At 47.6% G+C, this 13,414-nt stretch overlaps 1 protein-coding gene across 1 annotated transcript; it reads left to right on the top strand.

The window, feature by feature from the left end:
* The first annotated feature begins 7,004 nt into the window (after positions 1–7,004).
* On the top strand, positions 7,005–12,504 carry LOC147974303 (putative disease resistance RPP13-like protein 3). The gene is made up of 4 exons (XM_087517394.1): positions 7,005–7,389; positions 8,088–8,303; positions 9,796–11,272; positions 11,539–12,504. The coding sequence occupies exons 1-4, from the start codon at positions 7,124–7,126 to the stop codon at positions 12,430–12,432; spliced, it is 2,853 nt and encodes a 950-aa protein (XP_087373520.1). The 5' UTR covers positions 7,005–7,123; the 3' UTR covers positions 12,433–12,504.
* The last annotated feature ends 910 nt before the right edge of the window (positions 12,505–13,414 follow it).

Here is a 13,414-nt window from a genome sequence, read left to right as displayed (position 1 = left end):
GGAATGTGCCGTGAAGCTCCAAAATCAGCTACCTTTGCTTTCAGGGTATCATCCAAAAGTATGTTAGCAGACTTGACATCTCTATGAACAATAGGTATTGATGCATCTGAGTGAAGATATGCGAGAGATTTTGCTGCCTCAGTGGCAATCCTCAACCTATCATTCCAAGACAATGATTTCGGTCCTTCGATATGAAGATGCTCGTAAAGGGTCCCATTAGATATGAACTCATAGACCAACATCAGGACTTCAGTTTCAAGGCAACAGCCATAGAGTTTTACTACATTTCTATGGTTGATTTGTGATAGGATAGCTACCTCATTGATAAACCCATCGATCTCCTTCTGTACCACCTTCTTGGGTTTCTTGATGGCCACAATATGTTGGTTCCGTAAAATTCCTTTGTAAACAATGCCATGCCTTCCACCGCCAAAAATGAGATCTTTATCAAAACAACGTGTTGCCTTCTCTAGCTCTTCCAAGATTTTGTTGGAACAACTTGCGCTTTAACATTTGAGACCAGAGCTCCAGAGCGAAGGTATCCTTCTAATCTCGAGCTCAAATGCTCCTGCCATGAATAGTAAAATCAGAAAAATAGAACAAATGTTCAAAAAATTCTGATTTTTTGTGTCACAATCTTTAAGAAATGTTTGAAGTGCATGCAAATTGTCATCAGAAAATCACATGGGAGCAAGTCGTGGCAAAAAAAAATCAGAGCTGCAAAATGCGTTTGAAAGTAACATTTTCAGATTATTGATTTTGTTTTTTTTTTCTACCACGCCTTGAAACAATTTGATTTTGTGATGAATTTTTGCGTGCACTTCAAACATTCTTTAAAGTCTTTAAAAAAATAAGAATTGTTTTTTATTCCTTTTTATTAGTTTATTATTCATGCAGGAGCATTTGAGCTCGAGCTTAAAAACTCCACATCTGCTCGTGTGTGGAACTCAATGCGGCAGCATAGATGCTTACTTATCTCGATGAGCAAAGGCAAAAGATGATTCCTCTCTTTACTCAAATATCCATCAAGGCTGGATATATAATATGTTCCTTTTTGTTTTTTAGTAGGGCACAAGAAAGAATTCTTAGGATGAACATGCGAAAAGGTGATGTCTTCCTTTTTTTTTCCTTTTTGGCAGGGTAAGAAAGGAATTTATTCCTTCTTTCCCTCCGTGTAACTTTTTTACTGTGCTTTGCTCGTACCGAGTCCGGCAAATCCAAAGTTAAAGGCTATGAAAGAATCGAGTAGCTGGCAAGTTCTATTGATACGCCAGATTGATGCACAAAATCTGTCTCTACACTGTATTACATCCAGTCTATGCTAACTTAAGGCGTCTCTAACATCGACCCTCAAACCTCCGTATCCTTCCGGACTATGCTGTCAGGACCACGGAAGCCATTCAATGCTGGCCTGTATCGGTCCGCGGTGCAGTTCATATACGTTTTCTCCAGCAAACCGGAGACAAACGTGAGGAGGTTTGCAGGAGTCCGGACGCTGTCATGTCCCGCTTCTGACCGCACTGGCCCACCAAAAACCCCTCCCCCTCCCACGCGTTTTCGATCAGCGCCGCTCTAGAGCGCTGGCGTCCGCATTCATGCCCGGTCAGAGCGGACGCGACCGCTCACTGGCACCGGCATTGAAGCGGCACGCCGTCCGCGCTTCGTTGTGCAGTAGACTGTCGTGCATTTAAACAACAAAACGGCCGACTGTCCATCCATCTGCCGCCCACATTGATGGCATGTGGTTGTCGAGGAGTCTCCTCCGGCGCCACCCGCCCGTCCCCCTGTTGCCCACCATTGCTATCAAAACCGATGCACCAGCCATAGCCGTAGTCATCCACCTCCGATCCCTCTCCACACGAGTCCCACCATGGATCCCTCCACGCCAAATCTCTCTAGGACGGTCTGACGTCGGACCATAAGAAAGAGATGGCTGCCATTGCTGCAGGCTGGCTAGCCGACATGCAGTCGGAGGACGACGACATCCCAATGGAGAACGCCGCCGTCGACAAACCGACGCCACCCTCCTCCTCCGCGCCACCCTCCCCCTCCTCCATGCCAACCTCGCCTGTGCATTGCACCTTGACCATCGGCGAGGCCCGTGGCCATTACATGGACATGGGGCGGGAGGAGGGGGAGGAGATGTTTTGGGAGGCGTAGGCCGACTCCCACCTGCAACCACCACCTCCCGCAGGAGCAAGTGCAGGCTGAGGAGCAGCTCGCCGCCGGCAGGGCTGTCGGGCCAGACGCGGACCTGGCGGAGCAACATGCGTTGCTCGAGTCCTACCGCTCCGCTTGCGAGATCCGCCAGCGGGTGGCGGAGGTGGCGGACGCCTATAAGTAGAGCGACGATCCGGGCGAGGCGATGTTCGGCGAGACCTATGACGAGGAAGATATCCCGAGTCCGCGCCCCGCCGTGGTGATCATGAAGCCGGCACGTCTACGGCGCCGCAGAGGAAGTGTAGTGCACGGTAGGACGCCGCCTCTCGTGTCCTAGGAAAGCCACCGCTCCTCCCCTCCCATCGACGCCAAGCTTGGTGGGCTCACCATCTTCGGGCGATTAGTCGCTTAGCAGACTATGTGGAGGCGGACAGTTTCACATCCCGGGCCTCCGGAGGCGGAGCTAGAGAATGTCGAGGCGGCAGTGGAGACGGCGAAGCTTTATTTCTCATGGCTGATGGCCCGACAGGGAACGGGCGCCGATGACCATTTAGATTAGAATTAATTATACCTTTACAGTCGGATTAGCACCATTTTGTTGTAGATGTAATGAAGTCCATCATGTTTATATGAAATCCGGGCGTGTTTATATGAAATTCGTTATGTTTATATAAAAGTTGGCCTTGTTTGTACGAATTTCATCCGGTCAGTCCGCGAGCGAATGCGGAAGGAAATATGCGGGTTGCCGTTGGAGATGGCCTTAAAGTTCATTTGATTGTACTACTGAAGAATCCAGACTAATCAATTTTCTATGATGTACAGTACAGTTACAAAGCACCCTGGGGGGGGGGGGGTGAATTTCTGCATTCAGGTTCTCTTTTTTTTTTTTGAAAGTTGCATTCAGGTTCTCGAATGATTGTGCAACGGCTGTAATAGGAATAGCACTGTACTGTCAACAAACTCGGAGGTAAAGTGACAGTGTGGGTCCATGGAAGCCTGCCAAGGCGGACAGATGCATGATGTCCATGTATCATCATATTCTTTTCCTTTTTGGTAGGGCAAGAAAAGGATCGTCAATTGTTCCTTTCCTCTGACAGAGTGATCTGGAAAGGAAGTATGCTGAACCCCATCATCATCTTCACCGGACCCACATGTACACCAGGCCATGCCACGCCACGCCACGAATTTTATCATGTCTATAGCTCACCATCATTCGATTTTGTTAGAATAAATCCGAAGCGCTCCGTTGATCTACCGAGGATCAAGCAATCACACAAGCACGATACCGAGATTTGTTAACGAGGTTCACCGATATGGCTACATCCCCGGGCCTGACTATGGGTGCTCCTCCCCATGACACCGCTACAATATCGCACCCGGTCGCCCTGGACACCGGTACATGCCGCCGGCTTTCCCTGCGTTTCGATGCTATTATGTTGGCATAGGTTACATCGTGTGTCTAACCCCACTATATATGAGAGGCCTAGGGTACAAGTGTTCTACTTGGACACGATTCCGTATCCTGTCTACACACCGTACGACTTCAAGTTCAACTGTAACCTAACTTGTACAATAATATTCGACACAATTCTAACAAACTCCATCTTGGCGAATATTCTCCACCACCTTGAATTCGTCCGTGCGTCGAACCTTCATGTACATTGGACTTGAGATACGCCATGAGCCCCACTGCTACTCCCAGACTCCATGTGACTCCACCTGCAACTGTAGTCCCTTTTCGTCTTCTTCACAGTCAACACTCGAGCAAAATTAAGTTCCTCATTACTCTACCTTGTGCTTCCAACTTCCAGAGTATCCGTTCAACGACATCACACACCGATCACTGTCTGCGTGAAAAATGAACCACTCACATATTGGACGCCACGTATAAGAGTTACGTGAACTCAACGTCACTGCTCTTTCTGTACTGCTTGTCTGAAACTTGAAGGAATTTCACCGTCGCCCTGTGTCACCCTGAGTCAAATTCGCAGTTGTCTCATCCTTTTTTTCCGATAGTCTCTGACATGTCCCACCGCTATAGCACTCCGCCTCCTTCTGTCTTGTCATCCGCACTTTGCCCTGTGCACTGAACACCACAGAATATACGGCCATGTACTCTCTCAGCTTTTGACAATTCCAGACTCTCCGTCACTTTCTCAGATTCTCCATGGTCAACTCCTGTCCATCTTCCGGTACCGATAGACTCAGTCACCAACTTGAATCTGGTACTCGTCAACACTGCTTCAGCACCCTTTGCACAATTTTGTCTAACCACATGTCTACCATTAGTGCCTTGGTCTGTCGTTGTGTCCCGTGCTTACCGCACGCCTCGCCGCTATCACCGCGTTGAGTCTCTGCTGTCCTGATCGAGTCTCCCGGGTAGCTTGCCCACACTGCCTCAACCCCCACTGCAGAGAACCATCGATCATCACCGACCGATGCCGAGTATCACGTCTCCATCAGACCATTGGGCCCCAGTCCGATCCACGTGTCTCTCGCTATCCCGCTGAAATAGGCTACGATTCTCCGGATCCTTACGCCGTAGCCCCTCCATCAACACAGAGTGAAGTCGTCCATCAGACTCCAGCTTCACCTTCAACATGACTCCATGTAGCTGCGCTATGCTACCCTGCGCCCTGACGACTTCAAGCTCTCTCATGTGTGCACCATCTTGAATAAACTCTGCGTCATAGTCTTGTCGAAGCCGCACAAGCCCTCGAGCCTGCACCACGTGTTTCCACGCCCCAGAAGTCGGCCACCATCAGCATCACGCTCCTATGTCATCGTCGCTAAAATCACTGCCGTCTTCTTCTTTGACCGACATCCACGTCAGTCCATCAGACTATCCAGTCCGACCCAGCCGAAATAACCCGACTGCAACCATGCTCCACCCTGCGTTGTGTCCGCCTCGCACATCTATGCATTGCCTTGACGCCCTGTGTTTGCATGATCCTGTCACGACGCGCTCTAGACTCCTCCGAGCCTTATACGCACGTCGCCAACCTCGCACGTGCTCCATCTTGACCAACTCTACATCACACCGCACTTCCATCCGAGAAATTATTTTGATCCAAGCAGCTTCTCGTACGCATTGCACTCACGCCATGCATACATGCTTCTCTGTCCAAAAGACACCCTGGGTATTTGTGCTAATTTTCCATAGAAAAACTCCTGATGCTTCAATTAGCAACCTCATGCACCGGCTCCTAGGCCTCAACCAGCCACGGCGTCCTGTACCTAACGCGACGCATGCATAAACTTTGCCAATAAAAGTTGATCCCCTGACTAAGCCTCCGTTGTCCGCGAAGATATTCCTTTTTTTTACCAAACAAATCTCAAACGTATGTCCCAACACGCAGCACCTTGTCCTCCGGCTGTCTCGTACGCGCGTCTTCTGCTGTACGTGATCCAATGCTGCACCGCCCACGTAGACCACCCGCGTACACACCGCCCGAGCCTCCGAGTCCGATCGGAATCCTGCCGAGACACTCAATCGCCTGTATCCAATACGCCGCTTGTGCTGCCTGGCCCCGCACGCCCGATCGAGCTGCTTGCGCCGCCGCTGTACGCGGACTCCTGCTACTCCCATCACGTGCGTTGGCCACCGCGCACGTTACGCCGCCTCCATATCGGATCGATCTGCTGCGTGTTGCTCTTGATTGCTTTACATGCGACAATCTCCGATTGCTGCCCGACGTCTCGCACGCAAGCCGTGCTCATCTGCAGCTGGTCTTCATCGCTCTTCTCTAAATCAACGATCCAGCAACTCCTCGAATCGAACCTTGCTCATGATACCACTTGTTAGAATAAATCCGAGGCGCTCCGTCGATCTACCGAGGATCAGGCAATCACAAGAGCACGACACCGAGATTTGTTAACGAGGTTCACCGATATGGCTACATCCCCGGGACCTGACTATGGGCGCTCCTACTCATGACACCGCTACAATACCGCACCCGGTCGCCCTGGACGCCGGCACCCCTGCGTTTCAGTGCTATTATGTTGGCATAGGTTACATCGTGTGTCTACCCCCGCTATATATGAGAGGCCTAGGATACAAGTGTTCTACTTGGACACGACTCCGTATCATGTCTACACACCGTACGACTCTAAGTCCAGCTGTAACCTAACTTGTACAATAATATTCGACACAATTCTAACAGATTTTGTATAGCACAACTCTCTGAATTCTTATGGTGCAAATTAGTACCATGCATGTTGGGTTCAGCCGAACTACTGCAAGTCATGATTGGGAATCCTATATCATGGATGACTACAGACGTTTGTCTTGTCATTCTCGATCTCTTTAGTTTCTACTCCCTCCGTTCTCAAATATTTGTCTTTTTAAAGATTTCAACAAGTGACTACATAAGAAGCAAAATAAGTGAATCTACACTCTAAAATATGTCTACATACATCTGTATGTTGTAATCCATTTGAAATGTTTAGAAAGACAAATATTTGAGAACAGAAGGAGTACTACCGATATACAGTTACAAGTCAATGTGGGTTCTAAATTAAGTAGTCGCCCAATACTGTCCTTCCATCATCGAAGCATGGTTTAGACTAACAAGATTCGGCTCAGCCCATATATCAGATAGAGAAAAAAAGAAGAAGGAAAAACGACCCAGCCCAAGTAAAGTATGCCACACCCTAGGAAAATGTGCTGGATCGATCAATCACGCACGCACGCATGGCATCCTCTTCTTTTCCCCTGGATGCTACCCTACTTTACTTGCATCCTATGTAATCCATCGTTTCCAACTACAAATAAAGCTACGCCTGCACTAGTCCGAGCAAGGAATCAATGCCAGCCAGGCCCATACTATAAATTGAGTGATATATAAACTACTATATGACCAGGCAGCAAAAGAAGCCATTGGTCTCCCAACCGTAGGTCCTTCTTTAACCCATTGCTCTTCATCCAGCACAAGAGAGAGACAGAGAGAGAGAGGGGTCGATCATGGCGGAGGCGGTGATGGGGCCGCTGCTGGGGGCGCTGCAGGAGCTGGTGATGAAGGAGGCGCAGGCGATGGCGGCAGTGGACGACGACGTGCGGAACCTCCGGGACAAGCTCATGTGGCTGCAGGCCTTCCTCCGCGATGCCGAGCCCCGGCGGCGCGCCAGGAACGATGAGCTCACCAGGGTCTGCCTCCACCAGATACGTGGTGCCGTCTTCGACGCCGAGGATGCCGTTGACCGCTACTTCCTCAAGATCGACCTCTCCAAGTAGGATTCTGATGTCCATGGTTTTTGCTAATTCTTAGACTTTAGAGAGATTTCTTTTATATTTCAATTGATTATACAACTTAATTATTTTTAAATGTAAAATTGTTCTCAGTTAACAAAGATATTTTTTATGTCTCTATAATTATTAAATTTTAAAATACTAAGGTTACAAAAAAGGTGCAATTTTAGTTATTTAAAATGAGCAGACAGTGAAGTTGTGCATTTTGAAGTACGAAATTTATACAAAAAATAAATTGACTTAGACATAGAAAAAATCTCAGTCAACTGAGATTTCGAGACATCCCATTTTATAACGGTTTTGCTAATGCCCAGCCGCCCGATTTATCCTTACCACTTAGTCAATATGCAATTTTAATACTTCAAAATGTGTAACACGTATCACACTTTGAAGTACTAAAATTACAAAAACATTGCAACTTTAGTAATTTAAAATATAAAATTAATAAAATTACAAATTTGAAAAAATTAAATTACATAGAATGTATATCCAACAGAGGCCTAAAACTCCAGGAACCAAAGTGGCTCCGAAATGAGCTGCAGGTTGATTGAACCGCACATATATATATATATATATATATATATATATATATATATATATATATATATATATATATATATATATATATATAATAGGGCTAATAGGGCTAAATTATATATACTATTGTTGAACTCTGAAGGTACCCAGGCTGGAGCCAAGCCATCGTCCAATTCTTCGCCGGATTGACCACGCAGGTCCGCGTGCGGAGGGACCTCTCAAGGAGAGTCGGATCCATCAACAAAAGGCTCGAGAGAATCATCGAGAACAAGGATAAGTACAAGATCGATGACCAGGATTCCTCATCAGTCACCACCTGGAGGCCGTCCACTGACATCAGTGCTGCTATTGAAAATCTGTGAGCTGTCGAATCAATATTTTTCTTTTTCATTCTATATAAAACTAGCGAGTTGATCCATGTTTTTCCGCAACTAGATTTCATTATTCAATTCACATTAATATGATCTTTTATTATTTTACTTGTTCACCAACTAGTATTTAATTCAGTTCACCACTATAATAGTTTACATATATCATTAAAATATGGAAAAATGTATTCAAACATTGATGTCTAACAAATAAAGATAAAGTGCAATCTCGTGCTACTTCAAACAAAATAAACAAGTTATGTATGCAGTTTCTCTTTTACTTGTACATATACATCTTTTTTCCACTGCTATATTTTCTATAGAATTTACATTGTTATTATAAATTTCTAATGACTCCATAATTACTTTAAATTTAGATATTTCTGGATTTTGTATAGAATTTGTACGATAATAAAAATTATTATGAAAATAAATTTAAATCAAATATACTCTTAACTATCATACATAATTTATCACAAATTTAGATATTTCTGGATTTTGTATAAAATTTGTACGAAAATAAAAATGATTTATCTGAAATATTATAATTAATTAAATAAGTACTATCATCCTGTCAAGCATGATCTAACAAATAAGTCATAGTTGTATTAATTGTTATGTAATATGATTTGTAATACGTGCATATTACTTTATTCCTGAATTTAATAAATAAAATAGAGTTGTACTGAATATCTAACTGATAAAACATGTTTTTTATATTTTATTCCACATTTAGTATATAAACTAGAGTTGTATTCATTGTCATGTAATACATTTATATTTTATTATTCCAAATTTAATGAATAAAATAGAGTTGTACTCCTTCCCTTACAAATTATTTGAAGTGTTGGATCTCGTTTCCTCCATACAGGCTTATATGAATGTTAATGAATTTAGAGATATATATCCAAGGTAGCTAGGTACATAGAATCGTCTATTCAAAATCTCAAAGGGGCAGCCCGGTGCATATAGCTCTCGCATGCGTAGGGTCAGGTGAAGGATCGGACCATTTTGGGTCTATAGTACGCAGTCTTTCCCTACATTTCTGCAAGAGGCTGTTTTCAAGACTCTAACCCGTGATCTCATCGTCACATGGCAATAGCTTTACCGCTGTGCCAGGCCTCCCCTTCTATTCAAAATCTAAAACTTCAAATAATTTGGAACGAAGTGAGTATTCTACATTATAACTTAATAAAAGTTGTGTCTACTATTTTTATTATTCAAATTTAACAAATAAAACAAAGTTGTACTCATTATCCAGCTAAAAAAACAATTTCTTATATTTTATTCCGAATTAATATACAAAGCAGAGTTGCATTCAATGTCATATAATAGAAGTTGTAACATATTTTTATTTTACTATTCCAAACTTAATGAATAAAATAGAGTTTATATATACCGTGGTGTCCACCTAAACTTACTGTCATGTAATAAATGTGTATATAGAAACCCTAATAACACTTAAAATTTGAACATGCATAGGGGTCGTTTTACGCTACCATTGGTGGGACGAGACGAGAAGCAAGAGGAAATGAGGAAGGCGCTCAACGAGCAAACCGAGCACCCCATGGTGATCACGTTGGCAGGGGAGAGCGGCCTCGGCAAGACGAAGCTGATGAAGGCGATCTACGAGGATCCCGTAACCAAGGAGCATTTCAGGGTGCGCGTGTGGGTGAGCTTCGCGCCAGGCCTCAGCGCCTCGCAGATCCTCAAGCTGGTCCTCCTGCGCCTGGCGCTGAAACCGACCAGGAGCAGCTATGACGGCGACAATGATCCCGGGGTAAGGCTACAAGCGGCGCTGCGAGCCAAGATCTACCTGCTGGTCCTCGACGGCGAGGTGAGCAGCACGGAGTGGAACGGCATCCTGTCCATCCTCGGGAGGACGAGCAGCGCCAAGAGCAGAGTGGTGAGGATCACACGGACGGACCCGGTGGCACAGTCCTCCAGCTTCGTGGATAGGGATATCCTCCTTACGCACTTGGACAAGGGCACGTCCGTGGAGCTGTTCCGCAAGGCGCTCCTCCGGGGCAGGGGTGGTGACAAGTATAACAGGATCTCGGCCGACGACCCGGAGATGAAGAAGCACCTGGATTCCATCCACGACGTCACCGGCGGTCTCCCGCTGTCGGTCGTGCTGCTGGCGGGCCTCCTGCAGACCAAGGAGTTCCCCGGCGAATGGACTCGCGTGTTCGAGCACCTCACGGACAAGTCCGGCGAGTCCAAACGGGACGACATCATACTCTCCATGTGTTTCGACGACCTCCCGCACGACCTGAAATCGTGCTTCCTCTACCTGGCATGCTTCCCGGTGAACATGCTGGTCAAGGCGCGCACCATGGTGTGCATGTGGATGGCGGAGGGTTTCCTGAGCCCCAGGGGAGGCATGACGATGGAGAAGGTGGGCAGCCATTTCCTTAACGAGCTGGCCCAGAGGCACCTCATCAACATCCCGCCGGTGGAGTACGCCGACCCTGGGTTCGAGAGCGTCACTGTGCAGTCCAGGGTCCACGACTTCCTTCTGCATGAGGCGCAGGAGGCCAGCTTCGTGCAGGTCCACGGCGGCGACGATGTCCCGATGCTGACCACCACTCGCCGCCTCGCGCTGCAGAATCACAGTGATAAGTATGCTGCCCTCGCCACCCCTCTGCCCAAGCTGCGGTCCATCTTCTCAAGCTTTGAAAAAGAAGGCACGGGGACGGCAAAGGTGGCGGCTGATGCTGCGGGTGACCGGAACAAGAAGGGTACAAAGACCAGCACTGCTCGGGTCTTCCCTCATCTTCTTGGGAGCCCCGACAACACCAACATGGACCCCAAGAAGATCATAAAGAGGCTCCTGTGCAATTCCAAGTTCCTCCGTGTCATCAGTCTAGATGGCCTAGACATTGGCATCGAGTTACCCCATGAAATCGGGAGCGTGGTGCACCTGCAGCATCTCGCCATCACCTCCTGCTCCCTCAAGGTAATTGAGCTGTTTTCTTTTTCAAATATTATTTTTCAAAATTTGAAGTCTATATTAGACTAAAATTAAAATATTCTAAAATACCAACCTCATGGATTGTCAAAAGCTGACAGGGGCATAGTGTCGGCATTTAAAAAGCCAACTCGAATGCATGTTGACTTTCGAGAAGCCGACTGGATCTAGTCATGTTTTTTAGTTTGGAAAATTTTGAAAAGTGTGCGATCTCATGTTTAAACAAAATGTTCAAATGAAAAACTCTTGTCCAGGTAATACCGTCGTCAATTGGGAAGCTGACCCGGCTCCAGACGCTGGACGTCCGAGGCACCGCCGTCAACGTGCTCCCGATAGGGTTCTGGAAAATAAGGACGTTGCGGCACGTGTTTGGGTCCATCCTCTTGCCCAGGCGAGTCGGCAACCTGGAGCAGCTACGGAACTTGACGACTGTAAACCATGGCAATAACGGTGCCTGGGACGAGAAAACCTTCTGCAGGATGGTACGCCTCAACACGCTGCACGTCGACGGGATCTCCGCAAGCAATGTGGAGGCCATCTACAAGCTCAAGTACCTCGTGATCCTCAACCTCGCTTCTGGAGATCAGGCAGTGATCCCCTCAGATCTGTTCACTAGATCCAACCTCCCGCGCCTCCAGATGATGCGGCTAGCCGGGAAGATGGAGCAATCCCCGACATTGTCGGGCCGCAACTTTACACTCCCGACCCTGACGCAGTTATTCCTGAAGAACACCATGGTGCCGCAATCCTTCATCGACCAGCTGGGAATTGGCCTGCCACTCCTCTCCGTGCTCGTCCTGCTAGAAGGCGCTTGTGAAACGGAGAGCATCGTCTTCAATACCGGGTTCCACAGCATCAAGTACGTGACGCTGGACGTGGAGCTGTTGCGGGTCGAGATCCGGAGACCCGCATTTTGCCATAACCTCGTGCAGGTGGAGATCGTCGCCTACTCCCCTGAAATCCGTGTTCATATCTCTGAGAAACCCGACATCAAGGACAAGATAAAGATCGATGATAAATACATCCGTGGTATGGTGGATCCCGCGCCCGAGGTGCCGAGAGGTTCTCTGCAGGCCCTACTGAATCGTCTAATGGCGGCCACCGGCGGGGCTCGTCCGATTGTGAGCCGTATTCAGACAAAATCATAGATTAATTAATTTAATGTATATACATATCCCTGTCTGTGCTAGTTAATTACTAAGATTGAGTGTTCCTTGTGTGATGGTGTGCATGTGTGAATCTTACATGTTATGTCAGCTTGTTTATTTGTATGTGTGTGTGTAAATTGTTCATCTATCAATAATAATTGGATCATTCCAATCCATTTTCTTAATCTGGTTATCCCTAACTCCAATCCATTTTGTCAATCAGTTGATATATGCTAAGGCTGCACTGACATGAGCACATTCCAGGCGTGCACTTCACGACAAACGACAGTAGTACGTGGACCCTAGCGGGTGTAAATAGTACTGGCATTGGCTGGCGCAAACGCCACGAAGTGCTACAACGTAGTTGCGTCTGGCCGCTGAGCCAACGCCACAAGCACTTCATCTCTGGCCCACATAAATAGTATCGGCGTCTCTTAGGGCATCTCCAGCCGTTGGCCCTTCAGAAGGGGCAAAAAATCACCCCTTAGGGGTGCACCGGCGTTAAACCGCGCACTGGGGGCGTGATGCCCTCCAGTCGCGGCACCCACGGTTAGTCAAAAAAAATCAAAAACGGCGCAAACATGACTTAAATTTAACGCAAACATCGGCGAGTTCGTTCAAACTTAAACATATTTTACAAAAAAGGAAAAAAACTACTGCGGGCTACCCCCGTCGTCTCCCTCGCCGCCCGCCCACGCGGTTCTACATGCCGAGGAGGCTGTAGAACCGCGTGTAGTCACCGCCGTCGTCGTCGTCGTCGTCGCCCGCGCCTCCGCCGTCCCTGCTGCATCCCTCCCCCGGTTGGCGCGGCGGGTTGGACGGTCCGGGGGCGGCGGCGTCGTCATCGTCGCTGTCAAGGACCACAACGCCGTGCTCGTCCTCGCGCCCACGCTTGCGGGCGGCGATCTCCTCCAGGGCCCGGCGCTGTCGGACCGTCTCGTCGCGGAGGTAGTCGTCCCGCGCCCACCGCAGGGCGTCCTCG

The sequence above is a fragment of the Triticum urartu genome, chromosome 4A, assembly GCF_056163025.1.
Source record: "Triticum urartu cultivar PI428250 chromosome 4A, HENAU_Tu73, whole genome shotgun sequence".
In the NCBI taxonomy this organism is placed as follows: domain Eukaryota; kingdom Viridiplantae; phylum Streptophyta; class Magnoliopsida; order Poales; family Poaceae; genus Triticum; species Triticum urartu.
Note: the sequence above shows the minus strand (reverse complement) of the source record. Positions and strands in the feature narration are given on the sequence as shown.

Excerpts from the sequence above, each read along its gene's own strand:
- LOC147974303 (XM_087517394.1), top strand. The coding sequence starts at position 7,124 with ATGGCGGAGGCGGTGATGGGGCCGCTGCTGGGGGCGCTGCAGGAGCTG. Across the intron at positions 8,304-9,795 it reads AGTGCTGCTATTGAAAATCT|GGGTCGTTTTACGCTACCAT; the intron begins GTGAGCTGTCGA and ends GAACATGCATAG. Across the intron at positions 11,273-11,538 it reads TCACCTCCTGCTCCCTCAAG|GTAATACCGTCGTCAATTGG; the intron begins GTAATTGAGCTG and ends ACTCTTGTCCAG.